Raw genomic sequence first — 13543 nt, forward strand, 5'->3', positions numbered from 1 at the left:
AAAAAAAAAATTGGATGATTTTTGATCGGTTTAAATACCGTTTTTTATAACTGCATACCGAACGGGCACAACTTAGGTGAATCATAGGCTTGCAAAACCGTCCGATATGTTTTTAGCTAGGGTGAGCAGCGGAACCGGGTATTTACTTGTGGAACAGGAATTACCTTGGAACTGATATGAGTGGTTTCGGTTCCTAAAATACGGAACCGATTAAGAATGGTTCCGGTTCTCAATTTTTCGGAACCGTTACTCGTCGGATATCCACCGCGACCGGTTCCGAGACCGGGTATCCGGAACTTTTCAATTAAAAAAATAATTTTTTTAAATACTAAATTTAAATTAGGTTAAGAAATTAGAACTCTAGATTCATAATTTGAGATAAAATGATTCGTATTTTTTTAAATTGTGTGTTTAATTGGATTCGTAGCATGTAATCGTTAAACTTTGAACATTTACAATTATAGTACGTAATCGTTAAACTTTCAACATTTACTATTAGTCTATTATGGTTTGTAATCTTTAAACAATATTTGTAATCATTATTCTGTATAATTTGTATTTTTGTTTATTTATTTAGTGTTTTGGCAATGTTTTATTTTTTATTTCTAAATAACAAAATTTTAATATTTTAGGAAGTGGGTACCAGGAATCGGAACCGGTTCCCGGCAGTTCCTGTTCCGGTTCCAAAAATTCAAGAACCGCTCTAACCGGTTCCGGTTCCAATATATCAAGAACCGCCGGTTCCAGTTTCGGTTCCTGTCAAATAGGGCGGGTACCCGCCTATGCTCACCCCCTACTTTTAGCCGAATTCCACGTTTTGGAGGGATTTTTTTAAGTTTTTTTGTTTGATTTCGAGGAATTTTTTCAGTTTGTTTTAGTCGATTTCGAGATACTTTTTCGGTTTTTTAGTTAATGTTTAATATATTTTCTAATATCACAAAGCACCTATGAAAATTAGCGGATGCACCTTTGATACCTAAAAACCTCCTACTTACAAAATAAGTTGAGCAGGTTTACAGGATCCCACTCGGTCATACATAGTCTGCCCCTGTGTACTGATTTATTTTATGGACAACTACAAATGAATTATAGTAGGCATGGCAACGGGGCAGAGATGGGGCGGGTTTTGTAATCCACGGTCCCGGTTTGTAGTAACGTCCCCAGCCCCGGTCCCCGGCGGGTACGGAGATTACCATCTCATCCCCGGTCAAATCTCTACTAATCGCCGGTCAAAACCCAATAAAACCCCATAAAATAGTATCTTTTAGTTTGATTCTACCGGGGATTCCCGGCCCCGGTTTGAGTAACACCCCCTGTCCCCGGTTTGAGTCTACCGGGGCGGGGATCCCCGGCCCCGGGACCCGTTTTAACGAGGAATCCCCGTCCCCATTCGGGTCGGGTGAACCGGGTTCCCCACCGGGTCAGGATAAATCACCATCCCTAAATTATAGTCATCGTAGATGAACTTTCATGACCACAAAAATCCGGTCCAGTTTACATACACATTGCTAAATTGAGGTTTTGGTCTCTCTTTTTTTTTTTCCAACTTTTGATGGTTTTGGTTTCTATATGTTTTTTTATTCTAAATTTGTTATTGTTGTATGTATTTTTGTTCTGTTTCCTTCCATTAACGAAGGTTACTTTTTGGCCTCGAGTCTTTTCTTGTATACGAGGGTAAAATTGTCTTTTTTCCTTTGTATGAATCATAATCGTAAAATAAAATCGTATAGATTCAAAAATAAAAGAACCAAGTATCGTATTCCACATGGATAAGTATCTTAAGTTGCAAGATCTCGAGGTGAAAGACTAACTTCAGATAGCATATTTGAAAGAAAATGTTTGGTTTTGAGTTATCACTACTAGAAATAACGAAATGTAAGGAAAAAAGCATGAGTGTAAGACTTTTGGTGAAACATAAATACAAATTCCAGGAGACAATTGTTGTGCAAATACCATAACAATAACTAGTTTCATCATCTATTTGCAGAATGTCTTCTCATGCTTAAACCATTATACTAACATTTAGTCCAAAGTTTAAAGTACATAAAAGTCAACAAAGTAGGTCAAGGAGGAATAAAAATCCCCTTGTGATCACGGAGTTTCATATGTGGTGACTCCGGGCTACCTATAAAGCAGATGGTCGTCCTGGGATTAGTCGGCTCGCATAGCAGGTTGGATATCTAGGTTAATAAAAAAAGTCAACAAACTACAAAAGCTAAAGTAATATCTAGACCTAATTAGTTCCATCCACGTAAATTTTAAGGGGTCTTCCAAATATGTTTTTCAAGCTACAAAAAAGCTGTCTTTAACATATCCCTTTGCTTTCTACGTTTTGCTCTTATTTCCCAAGCTTCTGCTCAATGCTACAACACAGACGCATCACAAACAGCTTTCCCAAAAAGTGAAATTTGTACTTCATAACTGTATTACAGATTAATCACAACCTTTGTTCCATAAAATAAGAAATCAAAAATCAGATAAAAGGACTTAAATTTGGGATATAAAAGGAAAATAAGATAGCTAAAAGGGAAGAAGTGAGTGTTATAACACTGGTGGAAGCAATACATATCAGTTTGCGTCTAACATCATATAGAGGAACAGGGACGAAAGAGGCAAGAAGGTCGAATATTAAAAAAGGTATCAGCTTTCTTTTCAATTTACAGTTTCCATCCACATCTAACAAGGTTTAGGGTTTTCTCACTTGTCAAAAGCTTAACGAATCACAAACCTCTACTGGTTAGGGTTTCAACACAGACCTCCATTGGTCCAAGGTTTAGGGTTCTATGCAAAAACAAGCGCAACAACATCTTTATGTTGTTGCTGCTATTGTCTACAAACATAAACAAAACAGAACGGATTTAAGACAGGGTTCTAGTTTGATTTGGCGACAGATGAGGAGATCATAAGCATAAAGTAAAGACCGTGAAGACGACGACACTTATGTTTTTCTTTTTTTCTTTTTGTATATGCATCTCTTCATCTTTTAATATTTAGATTTAGGCTTTAATTTCGATGAGTTATGTATCATAAAAGAATCTTGAGTAATTTGCATAATTTCATTGTTCACGTTCTTGACATTCTCTGGTACATCATGTGAGTTTCATGTTGCGAATTTGTCTATAAACGGAAATCAAACTTGGGTTTACTCACTCAGTTCTTGTTTATTCGTGTGTTGGGGGTCGAGATCAAGATTAGGGTTGAGGGTTTCATCTTCATGATGCTTTTAGGTTTCTTGATAAATATGGGGTTGCGAGCTTCATCTTGAAACTCGATCTTCAGGCTTCGTCTTGATTTTGGTTTGATTCTAGTGTGGAGGGGGTGGGATCGAACCCAGGACCTACCTTGAATATTCAGTACTCATTGTCAAACATTACCGTATTATATTAGTTTTTGGTGATTTTAGTCCGGTTCTTGGTTCTAGATTTTTAAAAATCAATTACTCGTTCAGTCTGATTCAAATGAGAATTGAACAGATTATTAAATTTTATTCTAAAACTGAAATGATGATAGTTTATGTTTATATCGTTTTATTAAAAACGATTCTAGTTATCCGGTTCATGGTCTAGCAAGGATTGGATTCCGCAATTGCCCCTATTTCATATGATTTGGTTTGATTTACTTTCAATAAACATCTGGATACATTATAAAATTGATAAGTATTTGAGATATTATGGGTTCGTTAAGTAAATTTTTATATACGTTTTTGAAGGTTGTAAATGATACAACAGGGAAGTAAGTAAAAATGCACAAGGTCTGAATTTTTTCGAATTTGAGTCTTTCAAGCCCGTTTTCAATGAGAAAACAAGCCCAATTTCTTTTTTTGATTAACCTGGATATCCAACCCGCTATACGAGCCGACTAATCTCAGGACGACTACCTGTTTAGGCCCAGGTTTTTTAGGTTCAGGTCGAGTAGGCTTTAGGGTTGAAAAAATAATGCATTCCCAAAGGCACCCTTCTTTTTCAAGAGGATTTACGACATGCCAAGTCCTGGTAATGTTTTTCACTTTGCATCAAATTAAATCACATGCGAGCTGATGAGACGCCTTTTAGAAGTATCAATATTGTCACATTCATGCCCAATCGGGCTTTTTCTAGGATGGGTTTTTGGGCCTTCCAGGCACAATTGGACTTTTCTAGGCCAGGGTTTTCGGGATAGGCCTACCCCAAAATTTCGGCCTGTCAGGCTATGAGGCTAGCCCGAACCGGCTTCAGGCTCATTTGGCCAGGGCTCTTTACGAGTCGGGCTTATTATGCCTGAGCTTTTTTCGGGTTGGATTTCGGGATTCAACTTCTTTGTGCATGTTGTAAATGATGCATATACGTCATGACTCTCATCAACAACCAGATTAGCCAAAAACACTTATATTAGTCGTCTAAAAACGCTTCAGCATATAATGCATGCCCTATCAATTCCCATATGAAAAAACTAACGGATGTTCATATCGATCAAGTTGGAGACTATATGGATTTTTAATACGGTTATTACAGGAATCCGCTTTTAGTTTATGGACATGCTAAACAATGATTAATCACAGTTCTTTTATATTACATTGATGGACGGTTGAGATTAAACCTTAGGAAAGCTTTACGATATTCTAATTGGAATTTAAGCCAACTTCTACACATGAATAAAGCAGTTTCCGTCACAAATACATCGTTTTCTTACTCGTAAAATCTATACACTGAGGTTTATAGGCAGCGATGAAAAAACCAAATCAACCCCACCCAGCCACGTTGCAATCAGATCGCATCAACAAACAATACCAACGTTAAAATGGTTTGTAGAGATACTGTTTAATTATACGAAATTATTTTTTTTGTTTCTACAATTCAGTCATTTTTAACTTCGATTTCTCTCTGTATTTATATAATTTGATTAGAATTAAGTTACGACTTCTCAAAATCTTTCCGCTTTGATCTTTTTAGCTTGTACATGTTTTTCCGTTTTCGTTTTTCTTTTCTCACCCGTAAAGGGGCGTTCGATTTGATAGAATACTTTTGAGGGATTTGCATTTTGTGGAGGGAATTGGATTTCAGATCTCATTGTTGTGTTTGGTTTGTAGGTTTTGGAATGAAATTGGATTTCATTACTTACAAATAATTTATAGAAATAATAATAAATAATTATAAAAATAATTGAATTACATTTTTATCAATCGATTATTACAAAACAAATATTTTTAACATTTTTTTAAAACCTTATTACATACAATCTTACAAAATTTCATGCACTCCCTAAGGATTTCAAAATCTTATATTTGAAGGATTTCAAATCCAGACAATCCAACAAACCAAATATATGATTGTTTCTATGGCCCCCAAACACAAATTATTTATAAACAAACAAATCTTTAAAGAAAAAACTAGATTCCATTTCAAACCGTACAAATCAAACATAGTAACGATACAAAATCCTTCCAGGAAATCTAAAACCCTCACAAATATTCCGTCAAACTAAACAGACCCTTAGAACATTTCTTAAAACAAAGGACTGACAATTCATGAAAACGAAAGACGAAAAGGGCCAAAACAGCACATTTCACATGACGAGAAACAAGAAATCTTGAAATAAAAAAAAAGAAGTCGATGATCGTCCAAAACACAACACTCGGACACAAAAACAACAACGAAACAGATCAGATATTATTCTTCTCTACCCGTTTCCCAATTTCCTATTTTGTAGGTCCCGTCCAGAACGGGATGAACAAACACTTGGTTAATCACGTTTGTACGTTTAGATGGGACCCACAAAATAAAAAAGATCAGAAAAACCGAAACTATTTGATAAGAGGGTATTTTTGGGAATTCTTGACAATCTTGGAGAGAGCAGCTTGGCCAAGATCAAGGCCACAAACATCAGCAAGCTGAACCAAATACAACAAAACATCAGAGATTTCTTCTTCCAAATGCTTTTTGTCATCAATGCTCCAATTTGGTAACCCTCTTTCCACTTCTCCTTTCCATTGGAATATTTCTGACAACTCTCCCACTTCCCCTACCTGCCATACACATCCATTAGATATTACTATCTTCGTTTCACGAATGGACCAAAACCGTTAAGAATTGATAAACATAGGGACCAAAACCGTTAAGAATTGACAAACATAGGGACCAAAACCGTTAAGAATTGACAAACATAGGGACCAAAGCCGTTAAGAATTGATCATGTCCGAGTTTTTGAAGTTTAGGAACGATATCCATTAAAAACTACAAAAATTAAGGACCAAAATTGAACTTTACTCTAAATTACATTTACTTTTTAATTAACTAGAAGGATACTCGCGCAATGCAGCGAGATACATCGTTTCGTTTTATATTTTGGGTCTATTAATATTATGATGCTATCTGGTTCAGAGAAAAAGAAAATTTTATTTTTTAATGAAATATAAATTTGAAAATATCATAAAATTTTGAAAAAAAAATTAAGTGATATTAGTAGTAAATTAACTATTTATAAGTTCTCGTTTTTATGTAATTTCTTTGATTCAAATTTTTATTATAATTTAATTGAAATTTAAAAACAAATTCATTTATATTTGGTTTAACAATATAATTTATTTATAAAGATAATAATTAATTATTTTGTTAGAACTCAATATTATCCCAATTATATTTTAAAATTAAATGTTTATCCTTTATTTGATTATGTTTATACGCAGTTAGTTACACGAATTCAAACATGGAGCTTTAATAAGTTGTACTTACGCACGATTTACTTGTAATTTTGAATTTTAAGTAATATGCATCAATAAACAATATTTCATGTATAAAAAATAGTTTTTAAGATTTTTTTATCAAATGTTTTGTAATATAGTATAGATTCAATGATAATTTTACCTGAATAATAGAGGGTAGAACTGAGAAATAGTTATTTTACTTTTGAAACTAGACACTTATTTTGAGGGGTTGCTAAAGTTACTCCTTTAATAAGTGGTTAAAAGTTAAAATTCATTTAAAAGTATCCAAGTATTATAAGTTCGAACAACATCCTAATCGTTAGAATTTAATAAAACTTTCATCTCCTCGGGTGCGAGTTTTTCGACCCGCTCAGAGATATTCATACAAAAGTCCATGAAAATTTGACTGAATATGGTTTACTTACATGATACACGAAACCAATCAAATTTGATTAATACAAGGTGTGTCACCTTTTCATAGTTGATAGGTATGTCCAATTGTTGTAACGACTAACGAATCGTCCTAAGTGTGACCAGGAATAAGCATAATTCAAGAAAGTGTCGACTAAAATGATTGCCGACATTTATACAACAAACCAATCAAATTTTATAATATAGTTACTAAACACGTACCCGGTAAGCATTTGACAAAAACTCTTAAAACGAAGTATATGAAAAGATGCAACTTACCAAAGCTAAGAGGAGATTTCTGGGGCTGTGGTATTGGTCCCAGTTCCTTACTTTAGCAAACTCTGCCACCTTTTCTCTCAGTTCTTCCAGTGAAACATCTTTGAACTTTCTGCATGACTTTTGTGAATTCTCCATCTTCAATCAAACTCCAAAAGAATCCTGTGTGTATTAGGTAACTTCTGCACTTCTATTTATAGGAAAACTCAACATGTGTTCATGATATATATATATATATATATATATCTATATAATATAGAGAGAGAGAGAGAGAGAGTGACTAGATATCACTAACTCACGCCACCTGCACTAATCCTGAACCGAGAACATGTTGGCTCTAGCCAAAGGGTCCGGTGGCATCTAGGTTACTGATAGATCCCAACGATCTTAGAGGTCAAGGGTTCGAGCGTTACCAAAAGTGAGAAGTGTGTGTGAGTTTTGCCGTATATAAATATTATATACTTTAAAAACATGTCAAAGTAGATCATTTAGATTTGCCCATGGCTATGAGTCTATGGTTATATTCTCAATCTATCACTGGTGTGCATTGTAATCAATAAAATGAACCTACTAAAATCTCACATGGATTAGGGTCTTATTGTTTCAACATGACACGGACGTTCCAATCTTTTTGGAGGTATTGCTACGTCCAAAACTTTTGATTACATTGCATAAATGAGATGACAGATGATATATATTAAGAATAAAAATGGGTTAAACCTAAAACGATTAACAATCTGAAACTAAACCTAAACCAATATTGATTTGAACCTAAAACCAAATAAGTAAAATGGTTTGAACATAAATAATTTTGGCTATAGTTTTACATAGGTCGATAAAAAGACCCTAAACACATGTAAATTTGGGCCACAAAATTTCCGAGGCCCTATTTAAAATCTCACATTTAACATGCTAAGGGACGAGCCTGTTTCATGTATCCCATACGAGTGTACAAGGTATACATGCTAATATAACAACTTATTTTTCTTTGTGTTTGTGTTGGAGTCCCACATCGGCTAGATTTTGGCTATTTTTTCTTCCAATATATCCTGGAACCTTTCTTCTCTCGTCAAAGTCTCTTTTGAAGAGTAATCTAATTGGGTTCCACGTATTCTTACATGGTATCAAAGCAAAGATACCGTCTACCACTCTAGGTGGGATAATCTTGTGCTCATTTAGCATCACTTGAAGACTTTGACAATTTCTCTTCAATATGTGTTGGAAGTTGGAACCTTCCTTTTTTCCTCAAAAGCTCTTTTGGAGAGTAATCTAACAGGGTTCCAAATATTCTTGTTCTACAGTTGAGCACAGTTTTCCTATTACAAAAAAGCTCTTGGCTTCTTTATGTCCATCCATCCACCTACTTTGAGGCACTATCCCAAAACACATGATCTACTTGTCTCCCTCCCTTTCTTGCTTACAGGCATAATTATTGGACATATTACATACATAGTACAATCATCTATAGACATGTTATAGACCATTAAAAGGCAGGAAACTCGAATACCTTAAATCGATGGGAAATTTGTTTGTCCCGATTCCAGCACCTCGACACACAAATCTCATGGATGGTTCTGCACTAGAAGAACCGTGTGGGAATACGAGTTAAGTTGAGAAACGTTAGAAGGGTTTTGGACCCTTTATCACTTTTTAATCTCACCTCCACCCCATGAATTGCGCTTCTCACGGGAATTGATCCGGTATATCTTGGCGCTTTTCCTTAGAGTTGAGATCTTTTCTTACCTTTCTCACTATAACTTTCATTCTTACCGGAATCCAAATATATTTGGTGGATGTTGCTAATCCTAAACAGTGGAAATCTATGATGGACAAGTATAGAAGAAAGGTATATTTGATATTTGTTGGGTGATGATAGGTTGGTAAGGTAAATGGAAACTGCATCAATGGCTTTTGTCTGATTGTGACCACATGTTTATTTTGCTTTTGTTTGTGATCTTCTAACCTCTGCTTTTTTGGTCTCTTTATATCCCTTCCTTCTAGACTTGGACCCCCCTCCCAACCAATCAAAACTTAGGATTACTCAACTCTTTTTAACCACTTTTGTTATATATATATATATATATATATATATATATATATATATATATATATATATGGGTTAGTTCAAATACTAACCAAGATTTTTGTGTTAACTTTGTTAACCAAGCTCAACCAATCATATTCCATCTTTTCTTTAGGTTCATATATAACTCATATATTAATAACAAGGGTAATTAAGTAATTTATCATTTATGTAACTCCCAAATCATTAATTGGGAGTTACAAATATAAAAATCTCAATAATTGATAATTATGTAATATTGATATTTTTTTATACGTGTTCATGTTTTGTAATTTTGATTTATTCTATCCATAATGATATTGATTTTATAATTGTTAAAGAATTTCCGATTTTAAAGATTTCGATATCGTCCGACGAATATGGATAAACCTATTGGAAAACAGATCAACAACAATGATAATGAAAAGGTTAAAATCGTCTACGGCTACAATCGGAATTCGAATTCATATGTAATTGTTAAAGAATTGTTCACAAGTGTTCATATATATACTAGCTGCATATCTCAACATTGGCTTGCTCCTGAATGTGTTCATAATGAAGGAACTATTATTCACAAACTGTTCGTATTGTGTTCATATGTACACTAGCTGTATATCTCAACATTGGCTTGCTCCTGAATGTGTTCATAATGAAGGAACTATTATTCACAAACTGTTCATATTGTGTTCATATGTACACTATCTGCATATCTCAACATTGGTTTGCTCCTGAATGTGTTCATAATGAAGGAACTATTATTCACAAACTGTTCATATTGTGTTCATATGTACACTATCTGCATATCTCAACATTGGCTTCCTTCTGAATGTGTTCATAATGAAGGAACTATTGTTCACAAACTGTTCAGATTGTGTTCATACCTGTTTTTTATTTATTTACTTTCGTGTAACAACTATTCTTATTATATTCATATTGTGTTCATAAATGTTATACAATCTAAGTTCATATGTATGTCAATTTTTGTTCGTATTTGACACAATGATTCATGTGTGTGTGTGTGTTCTTATGGTTCGTATATTAACAAAAATAAATTAATAAAAATAATGAGATTTTTTGATTTTGTAACTCCCAGTTAATGATATGGGAGTTACATAAAAAAAATTACCTAAATACCCTTTTCCCCTTTGTTCACATATGTTCTTTGAAATTGTAAATTTAAAAATTTAATTTTTAATCATGATTAATCATAACCCTTTATTGTAAGAATCAATGATCAAGATTGGTTAACAAAGTTAACACAAAAATCTTGGTTAGTATTTGAACCATATTGTGTTCATACATGTTTCATATTCATGTGATGTGCTTGTGCATATGTATCGATATGAACATCTATTGCCTTTGATATGTATTCATTTAAACGAATTCAAATGTCATACTAATCACTTACCAATAGGAATGATTTGATCATCTTCTTCATTATCGGAATTCGAATTCTGACCGTAGTCGTAGACGATTTTAACTTTGTCATTTCTATTGTTGTCAATATCTTTTACAATAGGATTATCCATATTAGTCGGACGATACAGAAATCTTTTACACTTACAAAAACAATATCATTATATGTAGAACATCACTTGAAAATTACGATCATGAACACGTATGAAGATAAAATTCAGAATTACATCATGATCAATTAGTGAGATTTTTAAGATTTGTAACTCCCAATTAATTATTAGGGGGTTACATAAAGGTCAAATTACCTAATTACCCATGTATTTAATATATGAGTTACATTTGAACATAAAGGTCAAATTAATTATTAGGAGAGGTCGGTCTTCACAAATAATTTTTACTGTGTCAAATTGCTGACTGATAATCTTACTGGATAAGAGATGTTTATGCTATGCTATTTTGACAACTAGAATCTTACCCGATAATGTAAGATAATCACAAGAGTTGTGGCATAGTGGTTAAGGTCTTGTGGATGTGATAGAAAATCTCATCTGTCCACGGTTCGATTTCCAGGTGTACAAAACAATTGTAGTCACTGAATTTATCACAACTGATTTCTTACAATCACAATTTGCCGGATTAGTCCAGGCTCACCCTCCCCACAAAATGCATTTTTTAATTAAAGAGACAATTTTTGGATCTAGGAGATAGACCAGGCTTCGGAACTGAAAACTGTTTCCAAGTTGAAGGTGGCCTTGGATTTGAAACCACTTCTAATAACATTCATTTTCAGATAATTCTCCATGAAAACAAAATTAATCTATTATTTTTTATTTATAACATCTTGATGCATGAAACACATATTTGATCCAGAAGAAACTACCGACTGATCATTGAACCATCATGCGGTCATATTGGATACCAAATCAAGAGAACCCGAATATTAACCCCAGCTAGCAAAAAGTTTACGACAATGGTACGAAAGAGTCATTTACATCATAGCATGACGTCGATCGGGTCGGTAGAATCTCGGAAAAATTTATTGTTATATATAGAAAATATTGTATTTATCGATTTTGATTTGCAACTTGTTTTTGCTGGTATTCATCCCTATAAACGTACCATAGATTCATTGGGAGCTAGACTTTCGGTCGTGACATTTGACTATCTACGATACTTGTCCTTGCGAAATGTTCAAAAACTAGAATGTGTTGGTGGCGAAGGCAAATTTAGTATACGTTCGGGCGCTCCTAACGGCATATACTTCATAGCACCATTTATCGTCCGGAACAAACTCGCCACTTTGAACATACACTGAACCATTATCACTTTGACGTGATTTCATATTTGTGTTAAGGATTGTGATGGTATATTGTGTTTAAATGTTAAGGGTCGTGAAAGTATGAGTGTTTGGATTATTATATTTTCATGTTTGGATTACTACAGTTATATATACTACATTTGGTCCTACAAAGACAAAATACCAATGTAAATCAACCCTCTGTCTAGTCACGTTGTCATTGAGTTGTCAAATCAACCAAAAAGTTGTGTCATATAATATCTCCACTACAAAACAAAATAAAAGTCAAAATTGGGCGCAATTTTGATGAAAGTGTCAAAAATCAGATTTTTGACCCCAAATGGTATACATATGGGACCATCCATACCTCAAATCATGAAATCGTCCCTATTAAAATAAATCGCCAAGCAGGGGCAATTTTTATAGTCATTTTGTGAGAAATGTCTGAAAAGTGGTCATTTTGTTAGTGTATTATGTATACAATGGTTATTTTGGATAATTTCCTTCTTATAAAATAAGGAGGAGAGAGAAAAAGAATTATATTAAACGTATTATCAATTTCTTTTTATAAAATTACCAAATCACCCCTCTATCATTAATTAAACTATAAACCAATTTAATTATAATGGGTGCCTTATATTGGATACCAGGATTCTCACAATTTGTAGAGTTCTCAAAAGTTTAATCCCATATATATATATATATATATATATATATATATATAAATTGAAAAAATTAATTGAATGTCATATGATTAAGATTTAAAAAGTATGGATAAGTTGTATCAAATGGTTGATGATGAAAAAAAATTATGTGAACACTAGAGAAATGAATATATCCAAGGTTAATTTTTTTTGATGTATTAAAGTATTAATCCAATCAACCCGTACGATTTGGGTTGGGTTGGATTAGGTTGCGATTTTTCAACCATAAATATTGGTTGAGATTTTTCAAACCGTAAATATTAAATTAAGTTGTTCAAATGCCTTTAATATGATCAACCCAACCCATAAACACTCTTACCCACAATCCCGTTAGTTCGTATTAATAAGTTCCATTTTGACTATTGAAAACATTTATTATTTCATTGAAACATTCAAATTCAAATATCCTTTACATAAACGAAACTATAACCGTTGTGTTCTTACATTAACTAGTTTTGTACACCGTGCGTTGCGTGGTGACGATACTTTTTTTAGAAAAAAAAAATCAAACTAATATTAAATATTACAATGTCAGCTCATGCATATATCATTTTCTTTTATTAAGATTATAGATTATAAATATAATGATTAATTTATTGACCTTCATATTTTTTTGTTCATATTGTCATCCTGACAATTGTTATTACAATCAATCATTCTAATACATAACTAAAACTTTAAACCATCATTAAATAAAT

The 13543-nt window shown here is 33.3% G+C and overlaps 1 protein-coding gene across 1 annotated transcript; it reads right to left on the reverse strand.

The window, feature by feature from the left end:
* Nucleotides 1-5582: 5582 nt before the first annotated feature.
* LOC112514179 (dCTP pyrophosphatase 1-like) lies at nt 5583-7504 on the reverse strand. Its single transcript, XM_025120510.1, has 2 exons — nt 7370-7504; nt 5583-6001 (listed from the first exon to the last, which is right to left on the reverse strand). Exons 1-2 carry the CDS (start codon nt 7502-7504, stop codon nt 5780-5782), a joined length of 357 nt encoding a protein of 118 aa, XP_024976278.1. The 3' UTR covers nt 5583-5779.
* Nucleotides 7505-13543: the final 6039 nt, after the last annotated feature.

The sequence above is a fragment of the Cynara cardunculus genome (genome assembly GCF_001531365.2).
Source record: "Cynara cardunculus var. scolymus isolate 2C chromosome LG 6, CcrdV1, whole genome shotgun sequence".
Lineage (NCBI taxonomy): Eukaryota > Viridiplantae > Streptophyta > Magnoliopsida > Asterales > Asteraceae > Cynara > Cynara cardunculus.